The 12,611-nt window shown below is 50.1% G+C and overlaps 1 protein-coding gene across 1 annotated transcript in view; it reads left to right on the top strand.

The window, feature by feature from the left end:
- Nucleotides 1–12,611, top strand: part of GEN1 (GEN1 Holliday junction 5' flap endonuclease) — a 742,451-nt gene that overhangs the window by 457,389 nt on the left and 272,451 nt on the right. Inside the window, exon 8 of the mRNA XM_069605926.1 lies at nucleotides 11,640–11,790. Within this exon, the coding sequence (XP_069462027.1) occupies nucleotides 11,640–11,790 (151 nt within the window). The remainder of the gene's footprint in view (nucleotides 1–11,639; nucleotides 11,791–12,611) is intronic.

The following is a 12,611-nucleotide window of genomic DNA, read 5'->3' as shown; positions in this document are numbered from 1 at the left end:
GGCAGATGGTGTGAGCTCTTTTGGGACAGGATGAATTGAAATAACCTTGTCCGCTAAATTCGTTTGAGTACCCTGACTACTGTAGTTATGTGAGCAATTAGGAGCAGATTGCACCTTTATACCTATCTCACAAATGATATGTTCATGAGATTGCTGCATAAAGTCATTTTGATTTTCTCATCTAACGTTTTCATATAGTATTGCCAGTGTAAGTAGAGCCGTATTCATGGCAGTTAGGGTGTTATTAAGGGCTGGCTCTTCGGGGAAAGAAAACCTATTGTCATTGTACGTAGCCTGTGGATCTCGGATGAAGTATGGATGGTTACCAATGGGTTCATGAAATTGAGTGCGTCTGGGCTTGGGAGCTACAAAGGAAAGAGACCGATTTGACACGCTAGGGGGTGATTTATCAAACATGACTGGTGATTTGTACAGCTCTTGTTTGTCCTTATCCTCCTGTTTATCCTGCAAGACTGAATTAGAGACATTAATGGGTGGACTCGATCTGTGAGATCTATCATTGAGTTGTATCAAGTCACCAGTATTAGAGAAAATATATTGCACATCAGGAGTAGCATGTTCATGAGGACTTGATGAGTTCATAAATTCAATCGCCTCTGCATCACTTTCACCAACTATTGTAAGTTTCTCATATTCTTTCCTTAACAAATGCTGTGCCTGTACGGAGCACAAGGGAGGATTTTGTGGTGGTAATCCAACTGAGATCTGTGGTAGTTCAGCACCAATTTCAGGTATTTGAGTAACACATATCTCGCCTGATTTACATGCTAGGGCGATAGAGGCATCATCTATTTCCTTACTGGGCACGTTCACAGAATTCTCGTTCTGCTCATAAGCCTTCCCCTGGACTGAGGCTTCCTTAGGAGGTACAGCAACAGACAAGGAGCACAGTGCTTTTAACTTTGGAACAGTGGTTAAGTCAGCGGAAATTGCCTTTTGATTTTTCACACCATCAGTTTGACAAAAGGTGCGAATATCAACATTCAAAGAAATAGATCGTTTTTTTAAGTCTTTTTGCAAGAGGGGTAACCATAGAAAAGAGAGGAAACAGTAAATCAGTACCTTTGAAACAAATGTAGCAGCACCAACTGCACGTTAAACAATGAAATATAAGGCTGAGCAGGAGAAAATAAATTAGTGGGAAGCGTTGCGGCTGCCACCACGCGGCTAAGCAGGACTTGCACGGGGCTTCCAAGGGTGCGCACGAGTCCAATTTTATATGTACGCCCACTTGGTGTAAACCACAATGAGTAGTTACAAGAAGAAGAATAGAATAGAAGTCCATATATAATTGTATAGTCAGTATATATACTCTTCTTTGTAGCAAATTTCACCTTCTGGGGCTTAGAGTTCTTTTCTCCTTAAGTACAACACGAACAGCCGTGGAACAAATCCAAAGGACAACAGCGGCAGCAGGAGTCAGCAGCAAAGCGGGACTTGCACGGGACTTCCAGGGGTGCGCATATTCATAAGTCACAAAAACCGAAATTCAATCATAATTGAAGCCATAATGAGAAAATACAGATTGGGCCACAGATAAAAAACATACAAACGAAAAACATGTAAACAAAAACAAAAGAACATCAACAGAATAAGTATAAAACTGCATTTCTCATGTCTATCCAACCAATGAAATGACACGTCGAAGAGTGGATATAAGAGACTCTAAGAAAACACCTGCATGCACAATGTATGAATGTGTAAGACCTTGTAACTTAAAAGGCAGGTTCAAGGCATGGTGTAGGTGAGATATTTCAAAAGTGTAGCGTATGAGTAACCTTAGAATGGTGACACATGTAGTGCAACTGGGTGCCAAAAAAGTAATAATACTCGGAGTACATAGTACCTGCTTAATTCGAATAGTGACAAATACGATCCCTGCCACCTAAACATCATGTTCCTAGGGCTGCAAAGATATATCATAGAATCGGACAATTCTTATGTTCAAAATGGTCTGTTAATGTCTAAAATAAATCAAAATAGGAGTGCGTTTACATGTTCAAAATGTTCCTCTGCGAGTAGGTTGACTTTAAACGTCTTATAAGACAGTGGCCTGGTCCAAATCGGTGTCCTGATTCACGTACCTAGCAAAGTAACGCATCCGTTTTACCTAATGTTTCTAATTGTAGTCAGTGCTGGAAATTGAAAACATTTATTGGGGGAACTGTCACTTCTTAGGAGAGGCAGAGTTTTGGGAAGGATGGGGCAGTGCCAAGTGACATGGCCTTGGCCAAGCTGCGCAACACACTACCTTTTTATAGACAACCGATTCCTGGTGTTTTTCATAAAAGCAAAGAGAATAATAAGATCATAATAATGTCCACGATTTGGAATTTTAAACAAGTCTTCAAGTGATTCAGTAAGAGACATGATCTCAGAGAGTCGTGTCTGGGAGTCACTGGGTCAGCGGACAGAGCATCGCTCCGGCAAGACGTTTTTTGCCAGACCACCTCTCGGTCTTGTTTCCGGCCCATTGCCTGCGCTGATTGTAGTTGATAACTTGCATCATGTTTGCCTTTCATGATGCAAGTTTCATGTTCGCCAAGAGTTAGATAATCCATCAAAATAACCATCCGAAAATGTGAAAAAACTAGTTCCCAAAAATAATCCATCAATCCAAACAGTCTCCAAAGAAAGCATTCCAATATCCAAAGATTACAAGATAAAATCCATCCCAAAACGTGAAAAAATGCAAGTTCACAAAAGTAATCTTTAGATACAAACACTGTGTCCAGATAAAAATAATTTTAAAAAACGGGAAAAGCAGATCTCAAAACGTGAAAAAATGAAGTTCCCAAAAAGTAATAAAAAAATAAATAGAATGATCCAAAAATGGATTACCAAAACAATATTTAAAAAAGTCACGAATCTGGGAACAAAAGCCATCTGAAAAAGTAAAAAGAAAACCAGAAAAAAAAAAAACAGCCATCGCCCGAAACACTGAAGAATGAAAATGGCATGTGTGGGTAACCAGAAACCAAAAATTGAGAAAACGTCTAGTGGACAAAAACGGAACTACATTGGATTGAACTTCAACAGCATCATCCAACGGTGAAAATAGTGAACTACAGACATTTTAATAATACATTAATAAAAGAACTATAGAGGCCATTTTATATATATTTTAAGGTATTATATAGGATTACATTACATTGTTGATGACATTTTTAGATATTTAGGTATTTTGTTGAATATTCAACACTGTTTTAAGCATCTTTTTTTTCATATCAATATTATCACTGGTTACCGATCATACAAGTGTCAACACTCGGAGTGCTGGGCAACTATAGAAAGGTTGTGTGTATTTTAGTCTGACAGCCTGTCCCTGTCGGCCAACAAGGCAAGAGTGGAAAAAAGTGCTTCTGTTTACATCCTTTGTGAGGTCAGGTAACACCTCTCAAGCAAGACAGTCCTTCAGCAGGAGCTGTTGGGGAAACTGCAATCAAAGGTCACAGCCTACATAAAAGGACAAGCCTCACACCAGGGTGTTGCATATCAGAGGGCCTTTGATGCCATAGGTCTGGGAAGGGGGCAGGCTTTGTGAGCCAGAGGGACCTCTGAACAGTTGAGGCTTCCCCCAACTCATCATCATCTTGTTTCTCTCTGTACCTTTCCTTCCTTCCAGTCTCTTTCACATTCTTTTGCACTGAGTACTTTGGATATGATGTAAGAAGGCAAATAAGACTTGGCACAAGGACAGTGATTTTATCCCTTAAAACAGGCATGCTTTTATCCTATCACCTGTGGCATTTTGCCTACTACTTCCTCTTTGATCCATTTTGGGATTCATTTTGGGATTTACTTGGACCTCTATTGGTAGAGTTGATGTTTCCAGAGCCCTGTGCCAGTGAGTGTTTTAAGGAAGAGGCAAGCTAACCATCCCCAGGGCACATTGTGGGTGCCTTGCTGCTGGAGCAAAACCTGCCTCTTTGCCAGCCACACTGGCAACCAGAACTTGACCGAAGGTGAAGAGCTCCTGCAGGTATTTGCCAGACTCTGCTGTATTTGGAGAAACTATCCCAGGATTAGGAATCAAAGCATCTTGAGAGCAAGGACAGCTTTGAGCTAACTTCAAACGATGTTTGGCAACCATTGCACCAATGGAACCCACCTGTTCTTCTTTTGCACTCTCTCCACTTCGAATTGCTGCTGTTTGTAACTTCAAACCAGCTAGACGGTGCATTGTGCCAAGCCAGTCACCTGTTCGCCTCGAACCAACTACTCCTCTCCAGACCTCGTCTTGAAACAGTGGAAGTATTGTGTTATGCATCAACCCGAACCAGTGGTTACCAATGGCTCACACCGACTTGGCATCAAATTGCAGCGGTGTTGAACCGCAGTTGGACCATCCGGATCATATCTTCAGACCCCCAGGATCACTGCTTCGAGCTATCACCCGACCTTGACTTGATCTGCTGGAGCGTCACTCGTCGACCCTAACCAGCAGTTATCCCATCTTGAACGGGCCCGATCTTCGAACGGGCCCAGGCTAGCCCTCTGAACAGCATCAATTGAACGCTGCACTCTTAACTGCTCTCAACTTCTGCTTTCAACTGGCTCTTTTCCCACTTGCAGGTTGGATGTGCATGTCTAGGTGCACCCGAACCTTATTCGATCTGCTTTTAATACATTTTCTCGCACAAGATCTATCCTTTTTGAACATTGTGGTACTTTATTGCCTCTTTTTGCCCTGCTAAACATCCAGAGTGCTTTCATCTCATACATTCTGCATGTCTCTGCCTTCCGTTACATGTGCCTTTTATATAGTGTTTTAATTGTCAGTTGTACATTGGTGTGTTTGTTCAAAGCATACATATTTTTTGTAAACCTTGAGTGGATATTCTTTTTATTTTGGACTGTTGTACTTTGCTGTCTGGATTACTACTGTAATCGCATTCAACCCCTTCTGAGAGTATAGCCTTCTCTCGGCTGGCGTTACCACAAAATGCAAAGGAGGTTTATCGCTTAGCTGTGCCTATTTTACCTTTATGATTGGGAACACTGTTGGTTTGTAGAAGTGTGGGGCACTGAGTGATCAGTTTCTCCAGCATGGGGTCTGGCATGGATTCACATGCTCATGAATATTCCCCGTCGTCAGGCTGGGAATCCTCGGTAAAGAAAAAACCAGTATCAGTTTCGTTTCTGATCTGTCTTTCGTAGTAATAACCAATCACTGGTCTCTGCGTCATACTGACCACAGCCAATGACTGCCCTCTACCTAAGCACCGCCTCTGGCAGCCATCTTCAGATTTTTACCGCACGTTCATGTGTTGGGATCCTCGTGCTATTGCTCTCGAGCGTTAGTGCTATTTTTTCGCGCTTTTTACAAAAAACTTCGATTCTTTCGGTCAAAAGAGCCTCAAGCTCCACCGATCCTACATCCGATCAACGGGGACCCGTGTCGGATTCATCTGTGCCCCTCAAGGGTGAAGATTTCGTCGAGCTACACTTCGGAGGACTCCAGAAGCTTCTCAGGCCCTGTCTCGGAGATGGCCCAGGAGAAGGGAAGCTCGACGCCCGGAAAGCTGTTCAGGGTCTGCCCTGGATGCCAGCTGCAGAACGTCTTCAAGGAGGACGAACACTCTTTCTGCCTTTACTGCCTTCATGAGGACAAGACGCACGTGGAGAAGGACTGTGCGTTTTGCGGCAACATGTCGGAACGGACCATGAAGGACCGCCATCAACGTCTCGCCAACTGGCTGGAGGGTAAGAGCCCGTCTGGCGAGAAGAAGAAGAAATCCGAGCGGTCTTCTAAGACCTTTGAGGGCGCCCCGGCGACGGGGGCCCAACATAAGGCCAAGCACCGCGAGTCCGCTGGCACCGGGAGCGCCGAACGGTCGGGCTCTGCGGGCGCCAGGCAGGGCGCGCCCTCCCCGGCACCATCAACCACGAGCCAACGCTCTGGGTCGGGTAAGAGGAAGGCCGAGCACCCGGCGAAGCTCCTGGAGAGGCCCCGGTCGAGCTCTAAGGCAGAGGAGGAGCGTGGCAGTGCCCCCTCCCTCAAGGATAAGGCGGTGAGCGCACCTAAGGTGGTGAAGGCCTTGATCCATCCGACCAAGCCCTCTATCGAAACGGTCGCGGCGGCCCTGGCTCAGCCTGTGGTGGCTGCACCAGTGGTGGCGACCTCAGGGCCCAGAATCTCCCTGCCTCCTCGGAGGGAGTCTTCCTTTGTGCCCATCGATAGGACCCCCGTGAAACCCTCCGTGGGGAAGAAGGGGGGGCAGGGCGTCGTCGTAGAGTCGGCCTCAACCTCAGAAGAGGAACTGATCGAGGTCTTAAGCCACGGCCTAGGCGTGGAAGAAGGCCAGCCCGTCGGAATGGACCCCGACGCAGGTGACGACGACGACATCGTCGAGGATACCGACGGGGCCCCTGCTCGCCCGTCGGATTCCCCTCTGCCAGCGCCGCAAGACAACTCGGCGGCCATTTTGTTGGCCATACAGTCCTTATGCTCCGAGATAAGGACGAGGCTACCGTTACCGACGGAGGAACCTCTCCCGTCGGGGGATCCAGAACCGGGACCTTCTGGTGTTCCCCCTACCAAGAAAAGAAGGATCCATCCACCACCTCCTTTTCAACCGTCGCGCCCCTTCCAGCCCTCCTCCCCGTCCACCCGAGGGGATGATACGGGGACTGACACGGCAGCGACGGGTACGGACGACGAGGCATACGACGAGGATTTTCCGTCGTCGCCTCCCACCAGGGCCTCTCCGCCCGACGAGATCGGATCTTTCCACTCCATGATCTCCAGGGCTTCCGAGCTTTTCCAACTCTGCCCTGAGGAGAAGAAAAAGGAAGGCTTCCTTTATCAGCGGCGCGAGGCCAAGAGGAAGACGGTCCTCGCAGTGCCTCTGTTGGACGACATTTGGGATGAGGGCCTTTCCCTCCTCAAGAACCCTTCCACGACGCCAGCTAGAAGAGACCGGTACGAGAAAAAGTACCGGGTCCCGGACACGGCCCCCCTATGCCTCCGGGCGCAGCCTACCCCGGACTCCGTCGTCTCCGCGGCAGCCAGGAAGAAAGCGGGGGGGGGGTGCGGCCTCCACATCGACTTCCCCGCCGGACGGCGAGGGAAAGAAATTGGATACTATGGGGCGTAGAGTCATCTCGTCGGCAGCGACGACGATTAAAGCGGCCAACGCCTTGGCTATCGTGGCCCGCTACGACAGGGAGCTCTGGTACAAGATGGCTCCCCTGCTGGATTTTCTGCCGGACGACAAGAGGGCGGAGGCCCTTGAGATCCTGCAGGAAGGTGAGGTGGCCTCGGACCACGCCATCACCGTGGCGACGGACATCGCCGACACTGGATTCCGCCAGCTGGGCAACGGTGTTTGCCTTCGACGTCGTGGATGGCTCAAAGCTACGGACTTCCGGCAGGACGTCCAGACCAGAGTCCTGGACATGCCCTTCGACGGGAACAACCTGTTTGGGAAGACAGTGGACGATTCCCTTCAGGCCATCAAGGCGGATACTGAGACGGCCCGGGCCCTTGGAGTCCTGCAACGACAGACGCCCTTTCGGAGCGGCGGAGGCAAGGGCGCCTCCAAAGGTTCCGGCGGCGGTTTCGCTTCCTACCGTCAAGCGGCCCGCTCGTCGTCGCAAGAGGCCTACAGAAGACGAGGCAAGTCTAGCGGACCCCGCCGTCGTCGCCAAGGAGGTCAAGGCGGCAAGGCCGCGTCCAAGCAGGATTGAACCGGCCTTGGGGTCGGGCCCCCACCGAAGCACCCCGGTGGGAGGCCGGCTGGCGGGCTTCGTCAGCGTGTGGGAGTCCATCTCCACCGACCGTTGGGTGCTGGACGCCCTGGCCCGGGGCCACGCGCTCGAGTTTCAAGGAAGGTGCCCGCGCGTCCCCCCCGTGGCCAGGAAAGAACTTCACGTCCCTCAACTTCTCCTGGAGGTAAAGGCGATGCTCAGAAAGGGCGCCATCGAACTCGTCCCAAAGAGGCTTCGGGGCTCCGGAGTCTACTCGAGATACTTCCTCGTGAAGAAGAAGACGGGAGGATGGCGCCCCATCCTGGACCTGCGACGTCTGAACAAGTTCATCAAGGCGCAGAAGTTCCGGATGGTCACCCTCCAGCACGTCCTGGGTCAGCTGGAGGAAGGAGACTTCCTATCGTCATTGGATTTGGAGGATGCCTACTTCCACATTCCCATCCTAAAGGGGCACCGCAAATTCCTCAGATTCGTGGTCCAAGGGCGTCATTACCAGTTCAAAGCCCTTCCCTTCGGACTACGGTCGGCACCCAGGGTATTCACCAAGTGCCTTGCACCGGTGGCGGCGCAGCTGCGCCGCGAGGGGATCCACGTCTACCCCTACCTGGACGACTGGCTCATCCGCGCCAAGACGAGGGAGCTCGCCGTGGTCCACACGGCAAGGACCGTCCAACTCCTCACGGACCTGGGATTCTCCGTGAACTACGCCAAATCCCACCTGGTGCCCGCGCAAGTCGCACTGTTTCTGGGAGCGAGGCTCGACACAGTGTCCCTTCTGGCCTCCCCGTCGGAGGAGAGGACCAGGACCATCTTGGGCAAGGTGCAACGGATGTTGGTGGCCGACGCGGCCAAAGTGAGGTCCATCAAGTCCCTCCTCGGGATGATGTCTTCCTGCATCTACCTCATTCCCATGTGCAGGCTCCGGATGCGCCCGTTGCAAGAATTCCTGGATGCGCGCTGGATCCAGACGACGGGCAGCTTCGAGGAAAGGATCAAGCTCGACGAGAGTTTCCGACGAGCGATACGGTGGTGGGGCACCCGCGCGCATCTGACGGCGGGCATGGACTTCCAGACCCCAGCCCACCAGGAGACTGTGACCACGGATGCCTCCCTGGAAGGGTGGGGAGCGCACACCGAAAATCTGCACGCAAGGGGACTCTGGCTCCCGACGGAGAAGTCCCTACATATCAACGTCCTGGAGCTCCGTGCAGTGTTTTGGGCCCTCAGGTCCTTCCTTCCGTCCCTCAAGGGCAAGGTGGTGAGGATCTTCACCGACAACACCACCACCATGTTTTACATCAGGAAACAGGGCGGAACCAGGTCCCCAGCGCTGTCCAAGGAGGCGCAGGACCTGTGGCATTGGGCCGTCGCCCAAGGGATTTTTCTGGTGCCGTTTCATCTGGCAGGGATAAAAAACACCATCGCCGACTCACTCAGCAGGGAGCTGCGCTCGTGCCACGAGTGGGAACTACGGCAGGATCTGGTGGATCGCCTCTTCCGACGGTGGGGCACACCCCAGATCGACCTGTTCGCGACGGCGACGAACACCAAGTGCCGGAGGTTCGCCAGCAGGTTTCCCCAGACGAGGAGCATGGGCGATGCTTTCTCGTTCCCCTGGGAGGGCCTGTTCCTCTACGCGTTCCCTCCCTTGCCTCTGCTAATCCGGCTCGTCAACCAGCTCAAGAGGTCACGGTGCAGGATGATCCTCGTCGCACCTGCGTGGCCGAGGCAGATATGGTTCCCGGACCTTCTGGACTTGTCAGCGTCCCCGCCGATCAAGCTGCCGGCGGACGCGGATCTACTCTCCAGGGAAGGAGGCGCCATCCTCCACCACGACCCGAAGTCGCTGAACTTGCAGGCCTGGCTCCTGCAGCACTAGAGTTTGGAGGATACGACATACCGGCCGATTGCAGAGAGGTTCTTGCAAAGGCCAGGGCGTCCTCGACTCTTAAATGCTACGGACACAAATGGAAGAGGTTCTCTGTCTGGTGCCACGCACAGAAGATTAACCCTCTACGGATTACGGCTCCCCAAGTACTGCCGTACCTGCTGACGCTGGCCAAAGCTGGTCTGGCACATGCGTCCATCAAGATTCATCTTGCTGCGATCTCCCGATACACCAGAACCACGGGCCGGACGTCCTTGTGGTCTCATCGTCTGGTGAAAGAGTTCATGAAGGGACTGTTCAGATCGTTCCCGCCGGTGAAGGCTCCGGCCCCGGCGTGGGAGCTCAACGTGGTGCTGACCAAGCTCATGGGACCTCCGTTCGAGCCTCTGCACTCGGCCCCGTTGAAGTTTCTATCGTGGAAAACAGCTTTTCTTGTGGCCATCACCTCCGCACGACGAGTGGGAGAGATCCAGGCCCTTTCCTGCAAGGCCCCGTACTTGACTTTCCACGACACGAGGGTAGTGCTCAGGACGCACCCCTCCTTCATGCCCAAGGTACCGTCGGACTTCCATCTCAACGAACCCTTGGTGTTACCTGTGTTCTTCCCGTCGCCTTCGTCGCCGGCTGAGAGGACTTTGCACTCGCTGGATGTAGCTAGAGCGCTGAAGTTCTACGTGGACCGCACGAAGGGTTTTCGGAAGACGTCACAACTCTTTGTGAACTTTGGACCTGTCAATCAGGGGAAGGCTCTCTCGAAGGCTTCCATCTCCAGATGGCTCTCCGGCTGTATCATGTGCTGTCACCGGTTGGCAAACCGACCGCTGCCTGGCCGTCCGAGAGCCCATTCCACCAGAGCGATCGCAGCTACCACGGCGTTCCTATCTGGTGTGCCCCTGCTGGACATATGCAGGGCTGCTACGTGGAGGTCGACGCACACCTTCACGAAATTCTACTGTGTCGACCGGGATTCCAGGGAGGAGTCCAGGGTCGGCCAAGCAGTGCTGCGCAACCTGTTCGCCTGAGGTGAGCCTGGTGAGGAGGTAAGATGCTTAATGTTGAGTTGATGTGATGCTTAATGTTGAGCCTTTGCCACCTCCCGTGGTTGTGCATGTGTGTACTGCTATGTATTCTTTATTCATGAGCATGTGAATCCATGCCAGACCCCATGCTGGAGAAGGAACAAGTTACTTACCTGTAACTGTTGTTCTCCAGCATGGGTCTGGCATGGATTCAAATGCGAACCCTCCCGCCTACCCCTCTGCGGCTCTTCACTTGGTCATACTGCCACTTCACGTGCTTCCAAATCTGAAGATGGCTGCCAGAGGCGGTGCTTAGGTAGAGGGCAGTCATTGGCTGTGGTCAGTATGACGCAGAGACCAGTGATTGGTTATTACTACGAAAGACAGATCAGAAACGAAACTGATACTGGTTTTTTCTTTACCGAGGATTCCCAGCCTGACGACGGGGAATATTCATGAGCATGTGAATCCATGCCAGACCCATGCTGGAGAACAACAGTTACAGGTAAGTAACTTGTTCCTTAGCCACTATCCCTCCTTGTATCCGTGCAGAGCAGAAATCATTTTGTCATAGGCATCCAAGAGCAAAATTAAGTGTACACTGAAAAGTGATAAAACATTATAATGAATGTCCTAAAAGCAAATTTGACTTGGTTCCCGAAAGGAGGCTTGTTTGCCATTCTTTCCTAAGTTTGCCATCTTTGTGAATAATTAGAATACAAACAAGGCTCATGGGCCGCATCACACTGTCATACTACGATATTCGAGATGTGAGGTTTCTTATCTAAAGCAAACTATAAACTTCCCTCGAGAATGCATTATCAGTATTGGGCTTCTAAATGGAGTTTCCTTTTTCCTGCCTATTAGGCAGTGCAGTTATGTCTCTTTGATCCCATTTCAGTCCAAAATAAAACTGACCCCCACTATCTGCTTAGAAGCCCAAGCAATCCCTTACAAATCATCAGTTTAGAAAATTCCCATTATCTTCTTGTTTGTAGGTACTACCAAGGACCATGAGAAGCGTGGCTGCAAGCTGTGTGGGAGTACCCAATACTGTGAGCCCCATGATTACACCTACCTCTGCCCTTGCCCTTGGCACCAGACACAGCGAGAGAAGAAAGCCAATGCTTTCGAGTATAACATTAAAAGGTAAGCTCAATATGTACAACAGCATTGCAGAGTTAAGTGTAACATTTGTAGCCTTTTATAAGGCGAGGGGCACAGCAGTAGGCAATTGCTCTTGTTCTATAGGAGGTAGTTGACTTGATAACCTATGCATTTCTCTCAAATGCTTGGTTACTCTTAACAGTTATTGAGGTCCTTTACTTCTTATTTGTAGGGCGATGTACAACTATGATTTTGTGATGAATAAACGATAATAACATTGTTCAGTTCCTTTTCACGATGGGGAATGCTTACACTGGTAAAGAGCACCAGAACCATAAAGATTTAAGACCCAAGCAATGGCTCCTGCAAAAGTGTTGCTCTTCATGTCTGCCCACAGCGCATCTCTTGTGCACCATTTTCTCAGTTGTTTTAACAACTGATAAGTCCTCTTTTCTGATTCCTTGCATGTTCTGTTGTGATGCATTATTTTGTTACTACCTTAGGTAGTGCAAACCGTGGCACTTTATTCGAGGGTTTAAGCAATGCATGTGAGCGTACAATTCCCTTTACTTGCTATCGCAGGCCCAGACTCCTATGTCTGGATTTAAAGCACCTGGTCTGCTATTGGATGCTTAGCAGATCAAAGCCAGCTGGCCATTCCTTCCATTCCTCTTTAAAGGAGCTGATTTACATGTTTTTGATGCATGGATTAGTACCAACGATTTGGAATGAATAACTACTGCAATTAAAGGACTACGATCATCAAATGTTACCTACCAATATCTTGGACAACAAGGACATTTTCGTCTCATTTGTCGTTTTCCCTCTCACTTGTCCCTTTCCTTGCGGAAAAGTAGTTCCAA

The sequence above is a fragment of the Ambystoma mexicanum genome, chromosome 4p (genome assembly GCF_040938575.1).
Source record: "Ambystoma mexicanum isolate Mex_15411 chromosome 4p, UKY_AmexF1_1, whole genome shotgun sequence".
Classification (NCBI taxonomy): domain Eukaryota; kingdom Metazoa; phylum Chordata; class Amphibia; order Caudata; family Ambystomatidae; genus Ambystoma; species Ambystoma mexicanum.
The sequence above is the reverse complement of the archived record's forward strand: the minus strand, read 5'-3'. Positions and strand labels throughout refer to the sequence as shown.